Source organism: Salmo trutta, chromosome 25 (assembly GCF_901001165.1).
Source record: "Salmo trutta chromosome 25, fSalTru1.1, whole genome shotgun sequence".
NCBI classification, from domain to species: Eukaryota; Metazoa; Chordata; class Actinopteri; order Salmoniformes; family Salmonidae; genus Salmo; species Salmo trutta.
In genome coordinates this window covers 21,972,133-21,988,765 of record NC_042981.1, presented here as the reverse complement: position 1 = coordinate 21,988,765, position 16,633 = coordinate 21,972,133, and the positions used below count along the sequence as shown (strand labels likewise).

Here is a 16,633-nt window from a genome sequence, read left to right as displayed (position 1 = left end):
TGAATTTAAAAAAAAAAAAACTGTTTTGATAATGGTTTTCATACACATACCTTGTCCATAATATAGAGGCCTATGGGATATTCATTGACGAGGTAATGTGATCTGTATAACATACCAATACCGATTGACATACCTTTGTATGCCTCCTTTTCTGTATACCTGCAGACACAAAAGTGAGCAGTTCAGTCATCTGCACCCAAGCCTTCAACATGTTCTTATAGCCTACATATTCTTACCTCTTTGTTGATTGATATACATTGAATTGTGTCCATTTTCTGTCTTAGAAAGATTTGCATAAATATGAAAAGATAGATCATCATAAAACAATATCAATTTAGATCATACAAGGGACAAACCTTCCCTTAAATTGAGATCTTTACATTTTCAGTTAAGTGCCTGCACCTGCTGCCCTTTCAAATCCAAATGTTTCAGTTGGGGAGTTAGGTTCCTGCAAGAACCCCCACCAACTAAAGAGGTTCCTCGATAAACCCCACCTATGGGGTTCTTGGAAGAACCTTTTGGGGGCCATTTTCAGTGCCAAGAACCCTAAGGTTTTTCAAATAAGAACCCTTGTTGAACCCCTACTTTTTAGAGTGTATCAAGATAGCTAGCATGTTAATGATTCAAGTAACCAGTTATGTCAAGTAGAATTTTGCATAACTCAATGGACTAATCAAGATAAAATCGCAGAGAAATACTTTTATTTATACATTTATTTGTTCTGAATATGTCATCTAAAACTTGGATTAATAACAGCATATTATGGCAGGTATACAGGTGATAAATAACCAATAAATAACAAGCACATTGTTATACGATTCCACAAATGTCTTGGCTTCACAACAGTAATTTCACAATAATTTCAATTACACACAAGGCCGTTTATTAAATCATTAATATGGTAACTTTGCCTTTTCTGAATAGTGATGTGGGCATATTAAACTAAAAAGAGAAAAGATGAGAAAGAAATCATATTAGATATAGGTCAATAAAAACAGAAATATCTGTTTAGGCCATGTCTGATTTGTGTGTGCGCTGGTGGGTTTTTAGATGAGACGCTTGTGTGAAAGTCTTCTCACACACTTTACACTGGAATGGCCTCTCGCCTGTGTGGGTGACATAATGTCTCTGGAGTTTGGAAGGAGTCTTGAAATCCTTGAAACAAATTGCACACCGATATGTGCTTGACTGAGTAACCTCAATTTGATTTCTTAAGTTACATTTATGGAGCTGAAGATCCCTTTCTGTTTCAAAAGATGTGATGCATTTGTCACACTGAAATGACATTTGAATTGGTTCACTCCAGTAATGATCAAGCCTCTCATTTTGGATAACATTATGATTGTCTGCATCTGCTATGACTTGATTGGTTTGAAATTCCATTTGCATAGAATGCATGTGACCCCCCATTTCCTGTTGCAATGAATTATGACCTGTCATCTCATTGTTTAGGGCATGTCTGTGAACAATGAGATGAGTAGCAAGTTCAGATGGGGACAAGAAATTACTGTGACACTCAGTGCACCAATAGTCCTCGCTTTGTCTACTCCCAGATTCCATGTTATCATCTGGTAGGCTTATGTTTTGTATTGCCACAAAGCTTGGGTCTCTTGCCTCTGAAGAATGACCTAAACCCTCATCAGTGACTGAGCAGTGATCAGAACTGTCTTTGTAGGACTGTGGCATGTCTCTCAGTTTCTTTCCTTGAGCAGAGGCAAGAGTTTCATGGTCAGGATCCCTAAATGTGCTGTTATCCTGGACATCACTACATGTTTTAATCTCATGTGTTCGTCGTTCATGACTTCTCAAGTGGCAAGGCTGTCTGAAAGTTTTAGTGCATAAACTGCATTTGAATGGTCTTATCCCAGTGTGTATGAGAAAGTGTCTAGATAGTTTCGATGGAGTGTCAAAGCCCTTCTGACAAATCGTGCACAGGTGTGCTTTTCTTTTAGCACAGGTCACCTTGTTTGGTATGGACTGTTTCGAAGTGCTGTTAATGTTGTTGTCCTGTTGTGCCTTTGGTTGATTATTACAGGTATCCTCAAAATTGTCCTGGAATGGTCTCCATTCATTCACATCATTTGAATGGAATGGCTCTGCTTTCATTGAACTCGTCACAGGAACTTGAACACAGACTTTAGGGTACTGAAGTTGTTGCGGCCTTCTTACTTTCATTCTATTTCCCTGTCGAGAGGCAGGCCTGAAGGGTCTCCACTTGTGAGTTCCCTCGTGAACTTTCAGGTGTGTGGCCTGTCTGAATGTTTTTCCACATGCCAGGCATTGGAATGGTCTCAAGCCAGTGTGTACAAGGTTATGTCTTTGTAGTTTAGAGGCAGATGGGAAATATTTTAAACATAGCAAACACTGGTGTTTTGTATGGCTTGTACTCCCCACAGAGATGGCGTCAGCACCTTTCAAAGCCAATTCTGGACTTGTACTCAGGAAAGGGGCATCATTAACTTTTCCTGTTGACGGCATGGCTTGATTTTTCAATTGCAAGTGGCCACTTTGATTCAGTGTTGTTTCTGGTGGCATTTGGAGAGGGAGTGGAGGATTGGATAGGGAGGATGTTGAATGCTGAAACCAATGCATTTTCCTATTGCTTTCATTGTGTTCACAAGCAAAAGTACTGCCTTGACCTGACTGTTTCTCTGTAGGGGACTTGAGGTGAACGTTCCTATCAGAATTGTGCTTTTCAGGAAGCTTTTCCTGAAATTGGACACCCACTGGAGACTCTTGGTGTTCAGTAATTCGACGTGATGGAGGTCTAGAACGTGGAGCATATCTTTGCTTTCCATTTTTGGACCACAGATGAGTGTGGGAGTGGATCCTCAAATGTGTTGGCTGGCGAAATCGCTTCCCACACGTGTGGCACCCAAAGGGTCTTTGACCAGTATGGGTCAACATATGCCTCTGCAGTTTGGATGGAGAAGGGAAACATTTAAGGCATGCAAGACACTGATGGTTCAGTTGCTGATTCTTTGCTTTCTGGCTGATCTTACGTTGGCTGCTGGTTTGACCAAATACTGGCGTCTTCAGGTGAGATGTTGCAGTTGATTCAGGTTCCTGCAGAGCGGAAACTGGAAAGTCTTTATCATCTTTCACATTCAGCTTCCAGTGCTCTGGTTTAACAATAATATTGAGTTCAAGGGCTTTCGATTCATTAGGCTCTGGAGAAGTCATCCCTTTGTCTGAATTTTGGTAAGCATGTTCAGTCTTCGACACAGACACGGCACTCCTTGGATCATCCACCTGACTTGTGTTCTGAGATTCATCTTGGTTCTTATGACTGACTTGGTGCCTCTTTAAATGGGTCGAAAGACGGAAGGTTCTGCCGCAAACGTGGCACTGAAAGGGTCTTACTTCTTTATGCATCATGTAATGCTGCCTGTGTCTAATTGAACTGCTGAATGTCTTTGAGCAAATGCTACACTCAAATTGACTGGTACCACTAGCATTCGGCTCTACTTTGACAGGAAGCGAAGACTTTTCTAACTTGTCCAGGTGCTGCGTGGCACCGACGCTTATTTCACACTGTAGTTCCATATCTACATTTGTATTCCTAGCATCTATTCGCTTTTCTTTTTGTTTGGTACACACATTTTGGAGATTTGATTTATTATGCGAGGCATATAGGTGGGTTTTCAGGTGTGACACCTGCCTGAATGTTTTCCCGCAGTCCTCACAGGAAAAAGGCTTCTGGCCAGTGTGAGTAAGAAAATGACGCTTTAGTTTGGATGGAGAACAGAATGTTTTTGAGCAGGTTGGACATTCGTGGTTCACCCTCATTCTACCTCTGAAAGAGCTTTGCTGAGACCCAAGCATGGGGATAGTCTTAGAAAATCCAGTAGGCCTGCGTTCATGTATTTGAGAGTGCATTTTCAAATGGGCCCTTAGTCTGAAGGCCTTCCCACAAATGTTACACTCAAAAGGTTTTGGCTGACTGTGAACTGGTAAGTGCCTCTGAAGCTGGTGAGAGGAACTAAAACACATCAGGCACACTGTACATGTGTAGACATCGTCTGTGTGCCATGCACTGTTCTCCATTCCATCAGAGCCGATCATGTTATCTTGCAGTAAATCTGTGAAGAAATGGCCTCCTGGCTGGGTGTTTTGTTGGCTGCTAAATAAACCATTATCAGCAGGTGGGATAAGTTCAGGTTGCGGTTTGATCTCTGAGGCTGTAGTGTACATCTCTGGTGGTGTCCTCTCCATGGTCCCATCTCTTTGAAAATATGCTGCAGGCAACAGTGGGGTATCTGTAATTAAATCATGTCCAGATTTCTCAAGAGATGGATCAGGGTTTGTAGGTACTGGTATAGTATGTTGCAAACTGTCTGTGGGTGGACTCCAATTGTGGTAATTCCCTGTGTGGGTCTCGGAGTGCTTCTTTAAATGTACAGATTGTCTAAAGGCTTTGCCACAAACCAAACAGGTAAATGGCTTTTGGCCTGTGTGTATGAGATAGTGTCTCTGGAGTTTAGAGGCACTCGGGAAACCTTTACAACAAACGCTGCACTGATGCATTGTCGTCTTCTTCGTTCCTGTGATGTTCGACAAATGCTTGATGATTTTCTTTCATTGAGCAATCTAGGAAAAAATATCAAATATGTTTAAATACAATATTGATGTGGGTAAATACACATAGAATAGGATTCATGTATAATTAATTGAATAAAAAACAACGGCATTCTTCAACCTAGCATGAGCAACAAAAAAATGTTGCAAATCCATTCATGGCTCTTTTAGCGCGATTTTGTAATAAAATATGTCACATGATCAACAAAACTCCCTTACAGTAAGTAACATAAAATAGGCCTAAATTGAGACGTAGCTAGCTACATATTACGGGATAGCTAGCTAACGTTACATTCATAGCTATATATACATCAAACTCCTATGTAACATAAAATAGGCCTAACTTGTAGTCAACACATATTAGGACTGAGTTAGCTAGCTAACGTTACATTCAAGCAAGAATGACAAACTGAAAAGGATAGCGCTACTAGCTAGCTTAGCTAGCTAACCTTACCTAATGTTTAATTTGCCAGTTTCACCTGGATAAATGTTTAAAATAGTCACCATGCACGAGTCCAGTTGATGGTAATTCTCAAGAATAAGAAATACAAGTAAAATTGATGCTAGTGCGGTACAAAAAACGACAAATTTCGATTACGTGAGAACAATGTTCAAAATAAACAACAACTGTGTCCGTCTCTCAATAACGCTCGGATGGAATCAGTATTACTTATTTCAGGTTCCCACACTGCTGTTCTGACGTCTACCGTAGTGGCAGTATCTATCTATGAGGTTTATCCGAGGCGCTAGTAAAATAAATAAAACATACATAAATAAACTTTGCGGAATTCCACTACCAGTTTGTGGTGTATTGTAGTCAATGAAGTGCACAGCAAATTGTTTTATATTAGTTTTGAATACCTAAAAACGTTTTCAAAATTAAAGGTGTTATACAGTGAGGGAAAAAAGTATTTGATCCCCTGCTGATTTTCTACGTTTGCCCATTGACAAAGAAATGATCAGTCTATAATTGTAATGATAGGTTTATTTGAACAGTGAGAGACAGAATAACAACAAAAAAATCCAGAAAACACATGTCAAAAATGTTATAAATTGATTTGCATTTTAATGAGGGAAATAAGTACACCTACACCTACAAATATCTGGGCATTTGGATTGACAAAGACTTCATCTTTAAAAAAACATACGGATGAGCTTGTTGAAAAGCTACGATTTCAAGCGGCTTGTTTTTTTTTAATATATAACTTGCCTCTCCCTAAATAGCAGGAAGCAGATTGTACAGTCAAATTTATTTAACTATGCAAGTCAGTTAAGAACAAATTCTTATTTTACAATGACAGCCTACCCCAACCAAACCCTTCCCTAACCCAGATGACACTGGGCCAATTGTGAGCTGACCCATTGGACTCCCAATCACAACTGGTTGTGATACAGTCCGGTATTGAACCAGGGTCTGGTGTGATGCCTCTAGCACTGAGATGCAGTGCCTTCGATTGCTGTGCCACCCTGGAGCCCAAATGTCCCAAATACAAGAAGTGTAGACCTTACTCTGAAATGCTTACTTACAAGCCCTTAACCAACAATGCAGTTCAAGAAATAGAGTTCAGAAAATATTTACTAAATCAACTAAAGTAATTTTTAAAAATAAAAGAAACACAATAAAATAACAATAACGAGGCTATATGCAGGGGGTACCGGTACCGAGTCAATGTGCAGGGGTACAGGTTAATCGAGATAATTTGTACACGTCGATAGGGGTAAAGTGTTTATGCATAGATAATAAACAGCGAGTAGCAGCATTGGTAAAAACAAAAGGTGGGGGGGGGGGGGCAATGTAAATAGTCCGGGTTGCCATTTGATAAATTGTTCAGCTGTTTTATGGCTTGGGTGTAGGAACTGTTAGGAACCTTTTGGACCTAGACTTGGCGCTCCGTTACCGGTTGCCGTGCGGTAGCAGAGAGAACAGTGTTTATTATATTTTTTTATTTAACCTTTATTTAACTAGGCATGTCAGTTAAGAACCAATTCTTATTTACATTGACGGCTTACCCCGGCCAAACTCAGACGACGCTGGGCCAATTGTGCGCCGCCCTATATGACTCCCAATCACAGCCGAATGTGATACAGCCTGGATTTGAACCAGGGACGGTAGTGATGCCTCTTGCACTGAGATGCAGTGCCTTAGACCGCTTCGTCACTCTGGAGCCACTCAAGTGACTGGGGTCTTTGACAATTTCCCTGCCAGTTCTTGAATATGGTGACACCATTTATCAGCACAGAAAAAAAAAAATGTATGAAATGTATGCATTCACTACTGTAAGTCGCTCTGGATAAGAGCGTCTGCTAAATGACTAAAATGTCAAATGTATCAGAATGCAGCAGCCACTACTCTTAAACCTTTGGATGCTGTCTATCATAGCGCCCTATCTCTGGTGATAGTTTTAATATGCATCACTGCATCCTGTATCAAAAGGTTGGCTGGTCCTTATTAAAGTCCCGTTGGTCACATTATTACTTTATTACCTTTGTTACAAAGCTCTACTGGACAAGCCTCCAACACACCTCACTTCGTTGTTTAAGTATAAAGACATGAGTTACTAAACATGTTGACAGGGTTGGTTAAGTCTTGAGGTTCCTCGGGATTCCACCAAATTGTGTAGATCCGCTTTTAGTTTGATGCGCCCCACTGCTGGAACAATCTGCAGATCTCGTTGAAATTGGATGTTCTGGTGCCGTTCAGGCAGTTTAGGGTATTGATTGAAGACCTGGTAGCTGAGAGATGCAGAATTTATCAATGATTGTATTTCAGATTTTTGTGTATTCTAACTGTTGCTTGTATTCTATAAAATGTGTCAATTGTCAAATGCAAGGCTCCCTGTTGAAATAAAGGTAAAACATGTATAATAAATACCTGTCTGTCAGAGGTATAGTTAGTCGGAAAAGGAGAAAGGGTTTCTAAGTTTTATTGGAAATACAATTATAGAAGTATATGTTTACCTCAGCCCAGGGTCAGATTTGGACTGGAGATCGGCCTTGGCATTTCAAACACAGTGGCCCATTTTTTCCCTTGAGGCCCCAAAACGGCCCATTTTCTTCCTCTAGGACCCCACACCGGCCAATTTTCTTCCTCCAGGATCCCACACCGGCCCATTTTGTTCCTTGAGGGCCCTATTATTAGCCAGGTAATTTTCATTTTGCACAAAACCCCCAAGTTAGACAGGCCTACTGGGCTAAAAATGGACCAGTCTGTCCCTGCCTCAGCCTCAACTTAGATGTCCCACATCCTGTAGTGTAATTAAAGATTAACAAATTAACCTAGTGGCTTTCTAGCGCTGGAGCTTTCTAGAAGCTTACTGTTTACTGCCTGCACTCAGTCACCCTCGGATTAGATGTTTGACTAAATACTTTAAGAGATGCAAAAATACACAAATGAATGGACAAACAAACTTTTAATGGAATTAACAAGAAGGCCTCCAGTGAGCTCTACCAGAGCTGCTATTTGGCTGCAATTCATACAATCGGCCATAAGAGGGCTGCATACACCACACAATAACCTGCTTCATCATGAAGCCTTATAACGCATCATCTATAAATCAGACTGTTGCCATGGTTACTCCATGATATCAGTCTTAAAGAAGTCACTGTAAAAAATATGCAATAGTCTCTACAAGCCAAGTGGAAGTGGAGATAGGGTAACCACAGGAAAGTGTTGCTTACTTGACTTTTTACAGCACCGGTAGGTTCTGTTGCTTGTATTCAAATCAAATCAAAGTTTATTTGTCACGTGCGCTGAATACAACAGGTGTAGACCTTACAGTGAAATGCTTACTTACAGGCTCTAACCAATAGTGCAAAAAATGTATTAGGTGAACAATATGTAAGTAAAGAAATAAAACAACAGTAAAAAGACGGGCTATATACAGTGGCGAGGCTATTAAAGTGGCGAGGCTACATACAGACACCGGTTAGTCAGGCTGATTGAGGTAGTATGTGCATGTAGATATGGTTAAAGTGACTATGCATATATGATGAACAGAGAATAACAGTAGCGTAAAAGAGGGGTTGGCTGGTGGTGGGTGGCGGGACACAATGCAGATAGCCCGGTTAGCCAATGTGCGGGAGCACTGGTTTCCATCTCCTGACGCATTTCACGTGACGCACAATATCTAAACAATAGCCGAATGTAACCGAATGTTGTCGACCAAAGTGCACTCCCTCGCAATCAGATGGAAGTGCTTGTGAAATTTTCCAGCTGATTGCATTGGACAAAGTTTGGTCTGTGCTTCGGTTAAACTCGGCCATTGTTGACATACGCAAGTTGCTTGCGTTAGCATTGAAAATACAACCAGTGTACTGAAAGTCGGGTTAATAAACAATTATCTGTGGATACATATAAGAACAAAATCAGCAGACAACAGCTAAAGTACGTTCAAAGTTTATTCAACAGTCTGACATGTGATGGGACTGTTCACAAAAAGTGAGCCTACATGTTAAAGACCAGAGAGGAATATTCCATTCTCAGAGTCGTAGAGGCTACATAAAGGAATACATGGAAGCACCAACATGTCGGTGATACATGTCTTATATGATGGTTGCTGGTATTCACAGTTGTAAAAATAAAATACAAAACTTTTTGGGAAGAAACACAAATAAGAACACTTTCAAAAAGATTAAAAACATGACAATCGTATCAGCCACCATGGATTTTAAACTAGAGGCCACAGTGTCGGAAGCCCCAGAGACATCCTGACACGGTCTCCCCCACTGTATAAAATTGCCATGGGGAAGGAAAACTGCGAAGCCAGCCTGGGTAGCCTGAAGGAGCTAGCACACAGTCAAAGTCCATGTGCCTGGCCACAATGACAAGGGCCGCAGGGTGGTACACTGCACACAAAGGACAATGTTAGCCACAACAATACCAGTTTGTGTGTGGGCTGGGTGCAGGTTTCTTAATATGTCACCATGTCTTTATACATTTTTCTGAAGATACAATGGTAATAACTTTGAGCAGTTAACATTGACAAACACCACAGTCTGTAGATAAGGTTGCAAAATTCCAGGAACTTTCACTAAATTCCCTGGTTTTCCCGAAATCCCGGTTGGACATAGCCTGGATCAGGAGGGAATAAGCAGGAAATCCAGATTCGTCCAACCAGGATTTCTGGAAAACCAGGAAATGTATTGAAAGTTCCTGGAATTTTGCAGCCCGAACTGTAGCCCTACTGTATGTGTACAGCCATGTCCAAGGAAGTGACAACACGTCTGATGTCTCTGCTTGCCTGTCTGCATGTCTGAGACATAATTGTTTTCTGTGGTGATCGACAAGCCTGTCTGTCTGTCTGTCTGTGTGTGGCACAAAGTCTGACTGTGTGTGGCACCAAATGTTGTGGCTGGGGCATTCTGAAATGCTGACACCATCCCCCGTAGGCCTACCACATTCAGATTAAAGGGTGTGTAAAAAAAGATGTAGGATTGTACCGACCACAAGATTCCTACCTCGGGGTGCCTACCCAAAGATCTGCTTGGTATTTCAGTAAGGCAAAGGAATTCTTTGGACTCACAGTTAAGAAATAAACTGAGAAGAGTCAAAACTTCTAACATGTGTTCAGCATTTTAGTGAGGATCTTGTTACACATTTCTAAATTGAGTGCTGCTGTTATTCCATATTTGTGCCCTTGCATTTCCTTTAGGTAGGCTAAACCCACATGGTTAATCTTAACATGTACAGAATTTTATTGGTGTGTTGTTTTGCTCAGCCTCATAGATAATTGCTTGTTTGTTTTTGGGACCTTCAGGATCTGTCGGTTGCTTGTATTGTCAAATTTTTGATAAGCGCAATGAAAACCACAGATAGATGGGTTGAGATCAATAGCCCACTCTGCTCCCTCCATCACAAGCACAATGGGGAGAATATAGCCTGAGTAAAGATGTATTCCAATTGAGCTCTTCAATACGGTTCAGGATCTATGAGAAAATAAATGTTCCAGGAGCAACACCATGGCATGGTTTTCTTCACACGCCACACACACAAACACCAGATATAGACTTGTTGCTAGACCCATCACACACACACACACACTCTCTCTGTGTGGACACCTGCACTGCAGCTGTGTAGGCTAGGGAAACGACCATCTCCTATTAACCAGACTGAGTTAGAATCGATGGGCAACGTAAAGAGGCTTCATCTTTTCAGGTGCTTGGTTCTGATTGCCTATTACACAATAATAACACGTTTCTGGCCCGCCAAGCATGAGGGAGAAAAACAAACATAACACCCGAAAAACAAATCAATGTATAGCTTTTCTGTCACACAAAGCTTTTATTATGGGTGTTAGCGTGCTAAGCGTTACTCTATCGCTAACAGCAGGAGATTCATGGATATATAGTAGCTCTTAGCTCATAGTCCGGGATACACTGACTGCTGGTCTTTAATGTGCTCTGGTGCTCTGGCATGTGGGCTGTACTGTCCTGTACTGAACGGTAGATTTGTCTCATAAAGGCTCTCTCTGTTTCAGAGTGACAGCTGCTGGAAGGCTTGGGTGGAGGATACAGTGGATTACTGGCCTGGTGTCTTGAGGAAGCCCCCATACTCATGTACACAATAATACACATATTTACAGAAATGTACTACATCAGTAAATTCACACAACACACAATGACAAATAGTAAAGCCATTAACTAAAGGGTTGGTGTGTGTCCAGATGTAGTCTGTATGAACAGTCAAGTTCCTCTTCTTTTCTGCGTGGATCTAACTGATCCCAGGATGGACCTTCCTTCAGCATTGTTCTGGAGTTGTAGCTCCATGCAGTGGATGGGAGAGAGTAGTTTCTCTTGTCCAGATAGGTCTCTCTCTCTACAGACTGAGCCAGCAGGACAAGTGGATGGCCAGCAGAGTCAGGCAAGTCCAGGACAGGAACTAACTATATTTTACTTTACTGACTTTATTGTCCCCATGGTGAAATGTTGTTGCAGTGTCACGTACACACTTAAGGTGGTGTTTAAATACAAAACAAAACAAAGTGACAATACAACTTTCATAACAGTCGCATACCAGTAAAAGGAGACTAGCCTGCTGGCCTTAATAGGTGGATAGGAACATTAGCCTGAGCTATTTAGGAGGGATATCACACCTGGCACAAATGATTGTCTAGTTCTGTTTTTCCTGCCGAGGGGTGCCCTATACCTGCAGAGGGATCAGAGGGAGTAGTTTAAAGTCTGGATTCAGGGGGTGGCTTGGGTCTAAAATTATTTTGTGAGCCTTGCGGAGGGCCCTGACCTTAAAGATCTCATCCAGGCCTGTCTGTTTGAGTCCAAGTACCTTGCTTGCTGTGGTGATAATCCTTCTCAGCATATTTCTCTGGCTGACAGTGGCATTGCCAAACCAACAAACAATACAAAAAGTAAATATAGTCTCAATGAAATATTTGTAAAACAGAGTCAGTATAGTACAATTAACATTAAAAGATCCCAGTTTTTTGAGAAAGTAGTCTCTGTTGAGTCTTTTTGTAGATCAGGTCTGTACATTTACTCCACTGAAGCTTATTGTCCAAGAGGACACCCAGATATTTGTACTCCTCTACAATCTCCACGCTCCCTAAAACACTTCAGCGTGCAGGCATTTCTAAACGACCTGGCCCGGGTATCCTAGAAGGATATTGACCTCATTCCGTCAGTAGAGGATGCCTGGTTATTCTTTAAAAGTGGTTCCTCACCATCTTAAATAAGCATGCCCCATTCAAAAAAATGTAGAACCAAGAACAGATATAGCCCTTGGATCACTCCAGACCTGACTGCCCTTGACCAGCACAAAAACATCCTGTGGCGTACTGCATTAGCATCGAATAGCTCCCCGCGATATGCAACTTTCAGGGAAGTTAGGAACCAATATACACAGGCAGTTAGGAAAGCAAAGGCTAGCTTTTTCAAACAGAAATTTGCATCCTGTAGCACAAACTCCAAAAAGTTCTGGGACAATGTAAAGTCCATGGAGAATAAGAGCACCTTCTCCCAGCTGCCCAGTGCACTGAAGCTAGGAAACAGTGTCACCACCGATAAATCCACGATAATTGAGAATTTCAATAATCATTTTTCTACAGCTGGCCATGCTTTCCACCTGGCTACCCCTACCCCAGTCAAAAGCCATGCACCCCCCCACAGCAACTTGCCCAAACCTCTCCCATTTCTCCTTTACCCAAATCCAGATAGCTGATGTTCTGAAAGAGTGGCAAAATCTGGACAAAATCTGGACCCCTACAAATCAGCTGCGCTAGACAATCTGTACCCTCTCTTTCTAAAATGATCTGCCGCAATTTTTGCCACAATTTTCCGCAATTTTTGCACCCACTATTACTAGCCTGTTCAACCTCTCTAGCCTGAACAAAATTAAGGAATTGAATAATATAGGTACAGCTTCCTTTTTAGTCACCATGGATGTGGAGTCTCTTTACACCACCATTGAACATGAACAAGGTTTGGCAGCTATGCACCATTTCTTGAGTACCAGACCTGAAACTGAGATGCCTCCTACAGAATTCATTGTCTCACTGACTGAATGGACTCTTAATCATAACATCTTTATCTTTCAGGACCGTATTTTTAAACAGGTCAAAGGATGTGCCATGGGAGCTTGCTATAGCCCTTCCTATGCTGGTTTGTACTTAGGTAAATGGGAAAATGACTTCATTTTGGATCCTTCTAATAACCATTTCTTTGACCGGATTATATGGTGGGGACGCTATATTGATGATGTATGCCTTTTTTGGTCCGGCTCAGAAGATGAACTTATTTCCTTCCACCAATACCTTAACAGCATTAACCCTAACATCAAACTAACTATGGAGTATAGCAAGGATAACATTCATTTTTTGGACCTCGACATCAGTAAAAATGACAAAGGTTGTTTGCACACATCAATCTTTAGGAAGCCTACAGATGGGAATACCATTCTGAGGGCAGACAGCTTTCACCCCAAAAGGCTAAAAGAGAATATTCCATATGGCCAATTCCAAAGAGTCCGCAGAATTTGCGATCAGGAAACAGACTATGTTGTCAAATCTGCTGAATTGGAGAATCGTTTCTTGAATCGGGGCTACAGCGTCCAGGTCCTGAAAGATGCAGGTATAAGGGCTCGATTACTTGACAGAGAGAACTTGTTGCGAAGGGGAGTGCCTCGTGATGCATCAGAGAGAGTGTATTTTGTTACAAAATACAGCACTGAAGCAGAGAACATTAAAAGAATCATTAAAAATAATTGGGGAATCATCCAAAGTGATACGCTACTACGCCAAGTCTTTCCTGAGCCACCAGTCATAAGCTTTAAGAGATGTCCTACCCTAAAGGACAAATTAGTCCACAGTTATCTTCCGGGTGACTCTCAAAAAACTTGGCTTGGCCACAAACCCAAGGGCTCTTTTAAATGTAACCAGTGCAACCATTGCAGAAATATTGCACAGAAAAAGTATTTCGTTGATACAGCTTCCAAAATGGAGTATTACGTCAAGCATTTCATTAACTGCAAAACCACTCATGTCATCTATAGATTGGAATGTCCACAGTGCAAGGTGTTCTACATTGGACGGACAAAGAGACGCCTTCAAGATCGCCTAGCGGAACACAAGTTCGCCATACGGGTAGGCAATGAAGACTACCCCATGGCAAGGCACTACAAGTCCTTACACCATGGCAACCCTGCCTCCCTACAAGCTATGGGTATTGATCATATCCCGGCCTCTATTAGAAAAGGTGACCGCCTTAAACAGTTAAACCAAATGGAAAGTTTTTGGATTTACAAACTACAGGCCACTAAATACCCGGGTTTAAATGAAGATATGGATTTCTCACCCTTCCTGTAGGGTTGTGATGGGTACATTTGCTGTCATCTAGTGGATATTTTTGCTCAATTGCCCTCAGCTATGTTTAGACTCTTGTTGTTCATGTTTTGCTGTGTTCTAGTGTACTATGGAATGTATTGCTTTCTTATTCTTGACACTTCGCCCAGACATATTTAAGGTTAGAACTACCTTTCTAAGTGTTCTGATACTTCTAGTTTGGAGTTACATTTTTATGATAACATAGCTACAGCATTTCACTTTAAAGTGTGTATACTATTGCTTACTAGGTGTGTCCAATCAATTTTAACCACTCCCCCTTCTAATTAGGGTTCATTGGAAAAGCTGTTAAACAGAGAACATTGTATTATTTATTTGTACACCCTGATGAAGGCCATGCAGCCGAAACGCGTTGGTTTTTTAAAAACATTGTTTCTATTGAACATGCCATACTAATAAAGGCATTTTAATTAATTATATGAAGAGTGCCTTGGTCCTCCTTTCTTTTTGAAGACCAACTCAACCCTTTTACCAAAGAGCACCTTCTGTCTACCAACATTTACTATTGTGTACCTTAGTAGCGCTTCCCTTCCTCCTCTTTCTACTCTCTTTCGTATCGTCTGAGATCCCCAAAGATTTGAACGTAGCCGCGGTCATCCCCCTCTTCAAAGGGGAGACACTCTACAACCAAACTGTTACAGACCTATATCTATCCTACCCTGCCTTTCTAAGGTCTTCGAAAGACAAGTAAACGAACAGATCACCGACCATTTCGAATCCCACCGTACCTTCTCCGCTATGCAATCTGGTTTCTGAGCTGGTCATGGGTGCACCTCAGCCACGCTCAAGGTCCTAAACAATATCGTAACCGCCATCGATAAAAGACAATATTGTGCAGCCGTATTCATTGACCTGGCCAAGGCTTTCGACTCTGTCAATCACCACATTCTTATCGGCAGACTCAACAGCCTTGGTTTCTCAAATGACTGCCTCGCCTGGTTCACCAACTACTTCTCAGACAGAGTTCAGTGTGCCAGATCGGAGGGTCTGTTCTCCGGACCTCTGGCAGTCTCTATGGGGGTGCCACAGGGTTCAATTCTCGGGCCGACTCTTTTCTCTGTATACATCAATGATGTCGCTCTTGCTGCTGGTGATTCTCTGATCCACCTCTATGCAGACAACACCACTCTGTATACTTCTGGCCCTTCTTTGGAAACGGTGTTAACAAACCTCCAGACGAGCTTCAATGCCATACAACTCTCCTTCCGCGGCCTCCAACTGCTCTTAAATGCAAGTAAAACTAAATGCATGCTCTTCAACCGATTGCTGCCCGCACCTGCCCGCCCGTCCAGCATCACTACTCTAGACGGTTCTGACTTAGAATATGTGGACAATTACAAATACCTAGGTGGCTGGTTAGACTGTAAACTCTCATTCCAGACTCACTTTAACCTGTTACATCTAGGGGGCAGTAATTTCACGGCTGGATAAAAAACGTACCCGATTTAATCTGATTATTAGTCCTGCCCAGAAACTGGAATATGCATATAATTATTAGCTTTGGAGAGAAAACACTCCAAAGTTTCTGAAACTGTTTGAATGGTGTCTGTGAGTATAACAGAACTCCTATGGCAGGCAAAAACCTGAGATGCTTCTGTTCAGGAAGTACCCTGTCTGAACATTTCTTGCCCTTCTTTATTATCTCTGTCGTTTACAAAGGATCTCTGCTCTTACGTGACACTTCTCACGTCAACAATGGAGTCTCACAGCCCGGGAAAAACAGGAATGATGTCATTCAAAGCCCTGGCTGAAGCACACGAGAGCAAATGCTGAGTGGTCAGTCAATGGACTAAGCCTTAGGCGCGTGACACGCCCCGCCCCCGGCTTTTGGTTTTTTCCTCAGTTTACAGACAGGCAGATTCCCGGTCGGAATATTATCGCTTCTCTACGAGATAAATTGCATAAATATTGGTTTTAAACAGCGGTTGACATGCTTCGAAGTACGGTAATGGAATATTTCGAAATTTTTTGTCATATTTTGCGTCATGCTCGTGGCCGAGATTTAGCGTTGGGATAGTGTCTAGAACGCACGAACAAAACGTCGCTGTTTGGATATAACGATGGATTATTTGGGACCAAACCTACATTTGTTATTGAAGTAGAAGTCCTGGCAGTGTATTCTGATGAAGAACAAGCAAGGTAAGAACATTTTTCTTATAGGAAATGTGATTTTGGTGAAGGCTACACTGGGTGGGTGTCTAAATAGC

At 41.7% G+C, this 16,633-nt stretch overlaps 1 protein-coding gene across 2 annotated transcripts; it reads right to left on the bottom strand.

The window, feature by feature from the left end:
• Positions 1–684: 684 nt before the first annotated feature.
• Positions 685–5,230, bottom strand: LOC115162159 (zinc finger protein 770). Of its 2 annotated transcripts, none has more exons than XM_029713187.1 (2): positions 5,033–5,230; positions 685–4,590 (listed from the first exon to the last, which is right to left on the bottom strand). In XM_029713187.1, exon 2 carries the CDS (start codon positions 4,525–4,527, stop codon positions 1,009–1,011), a length of 3,519 nt encoding a protein of 1,172 aa, XP_029569047.1. In that variant the 5' UTR covers positions 4,528–4,590; positions 5,033–5,230; the 3' UTR covers positions 685–1,008. The 2 variants fall into 2 exon arrangements, with proteins under 2 accessions (XP_029569047.1, XP_029569048.1); XM_029713188.1 differs by having other exon boundaries at positions 5,083–5,230.
• Between the last annotated feature and the right edge of the window lie 11,403 nt (positions 5,231–16,633).

Excerpts from the sequence above, each read along its gene's own strand:
- LOC115162159 (XM_029713187.1), bottom strand. The coding sequence starts at position 4,527 with ATGCATCAGTGCAGCGTTTGTTGTAAAGGTTTCCCGAGTGCCTCTAAA.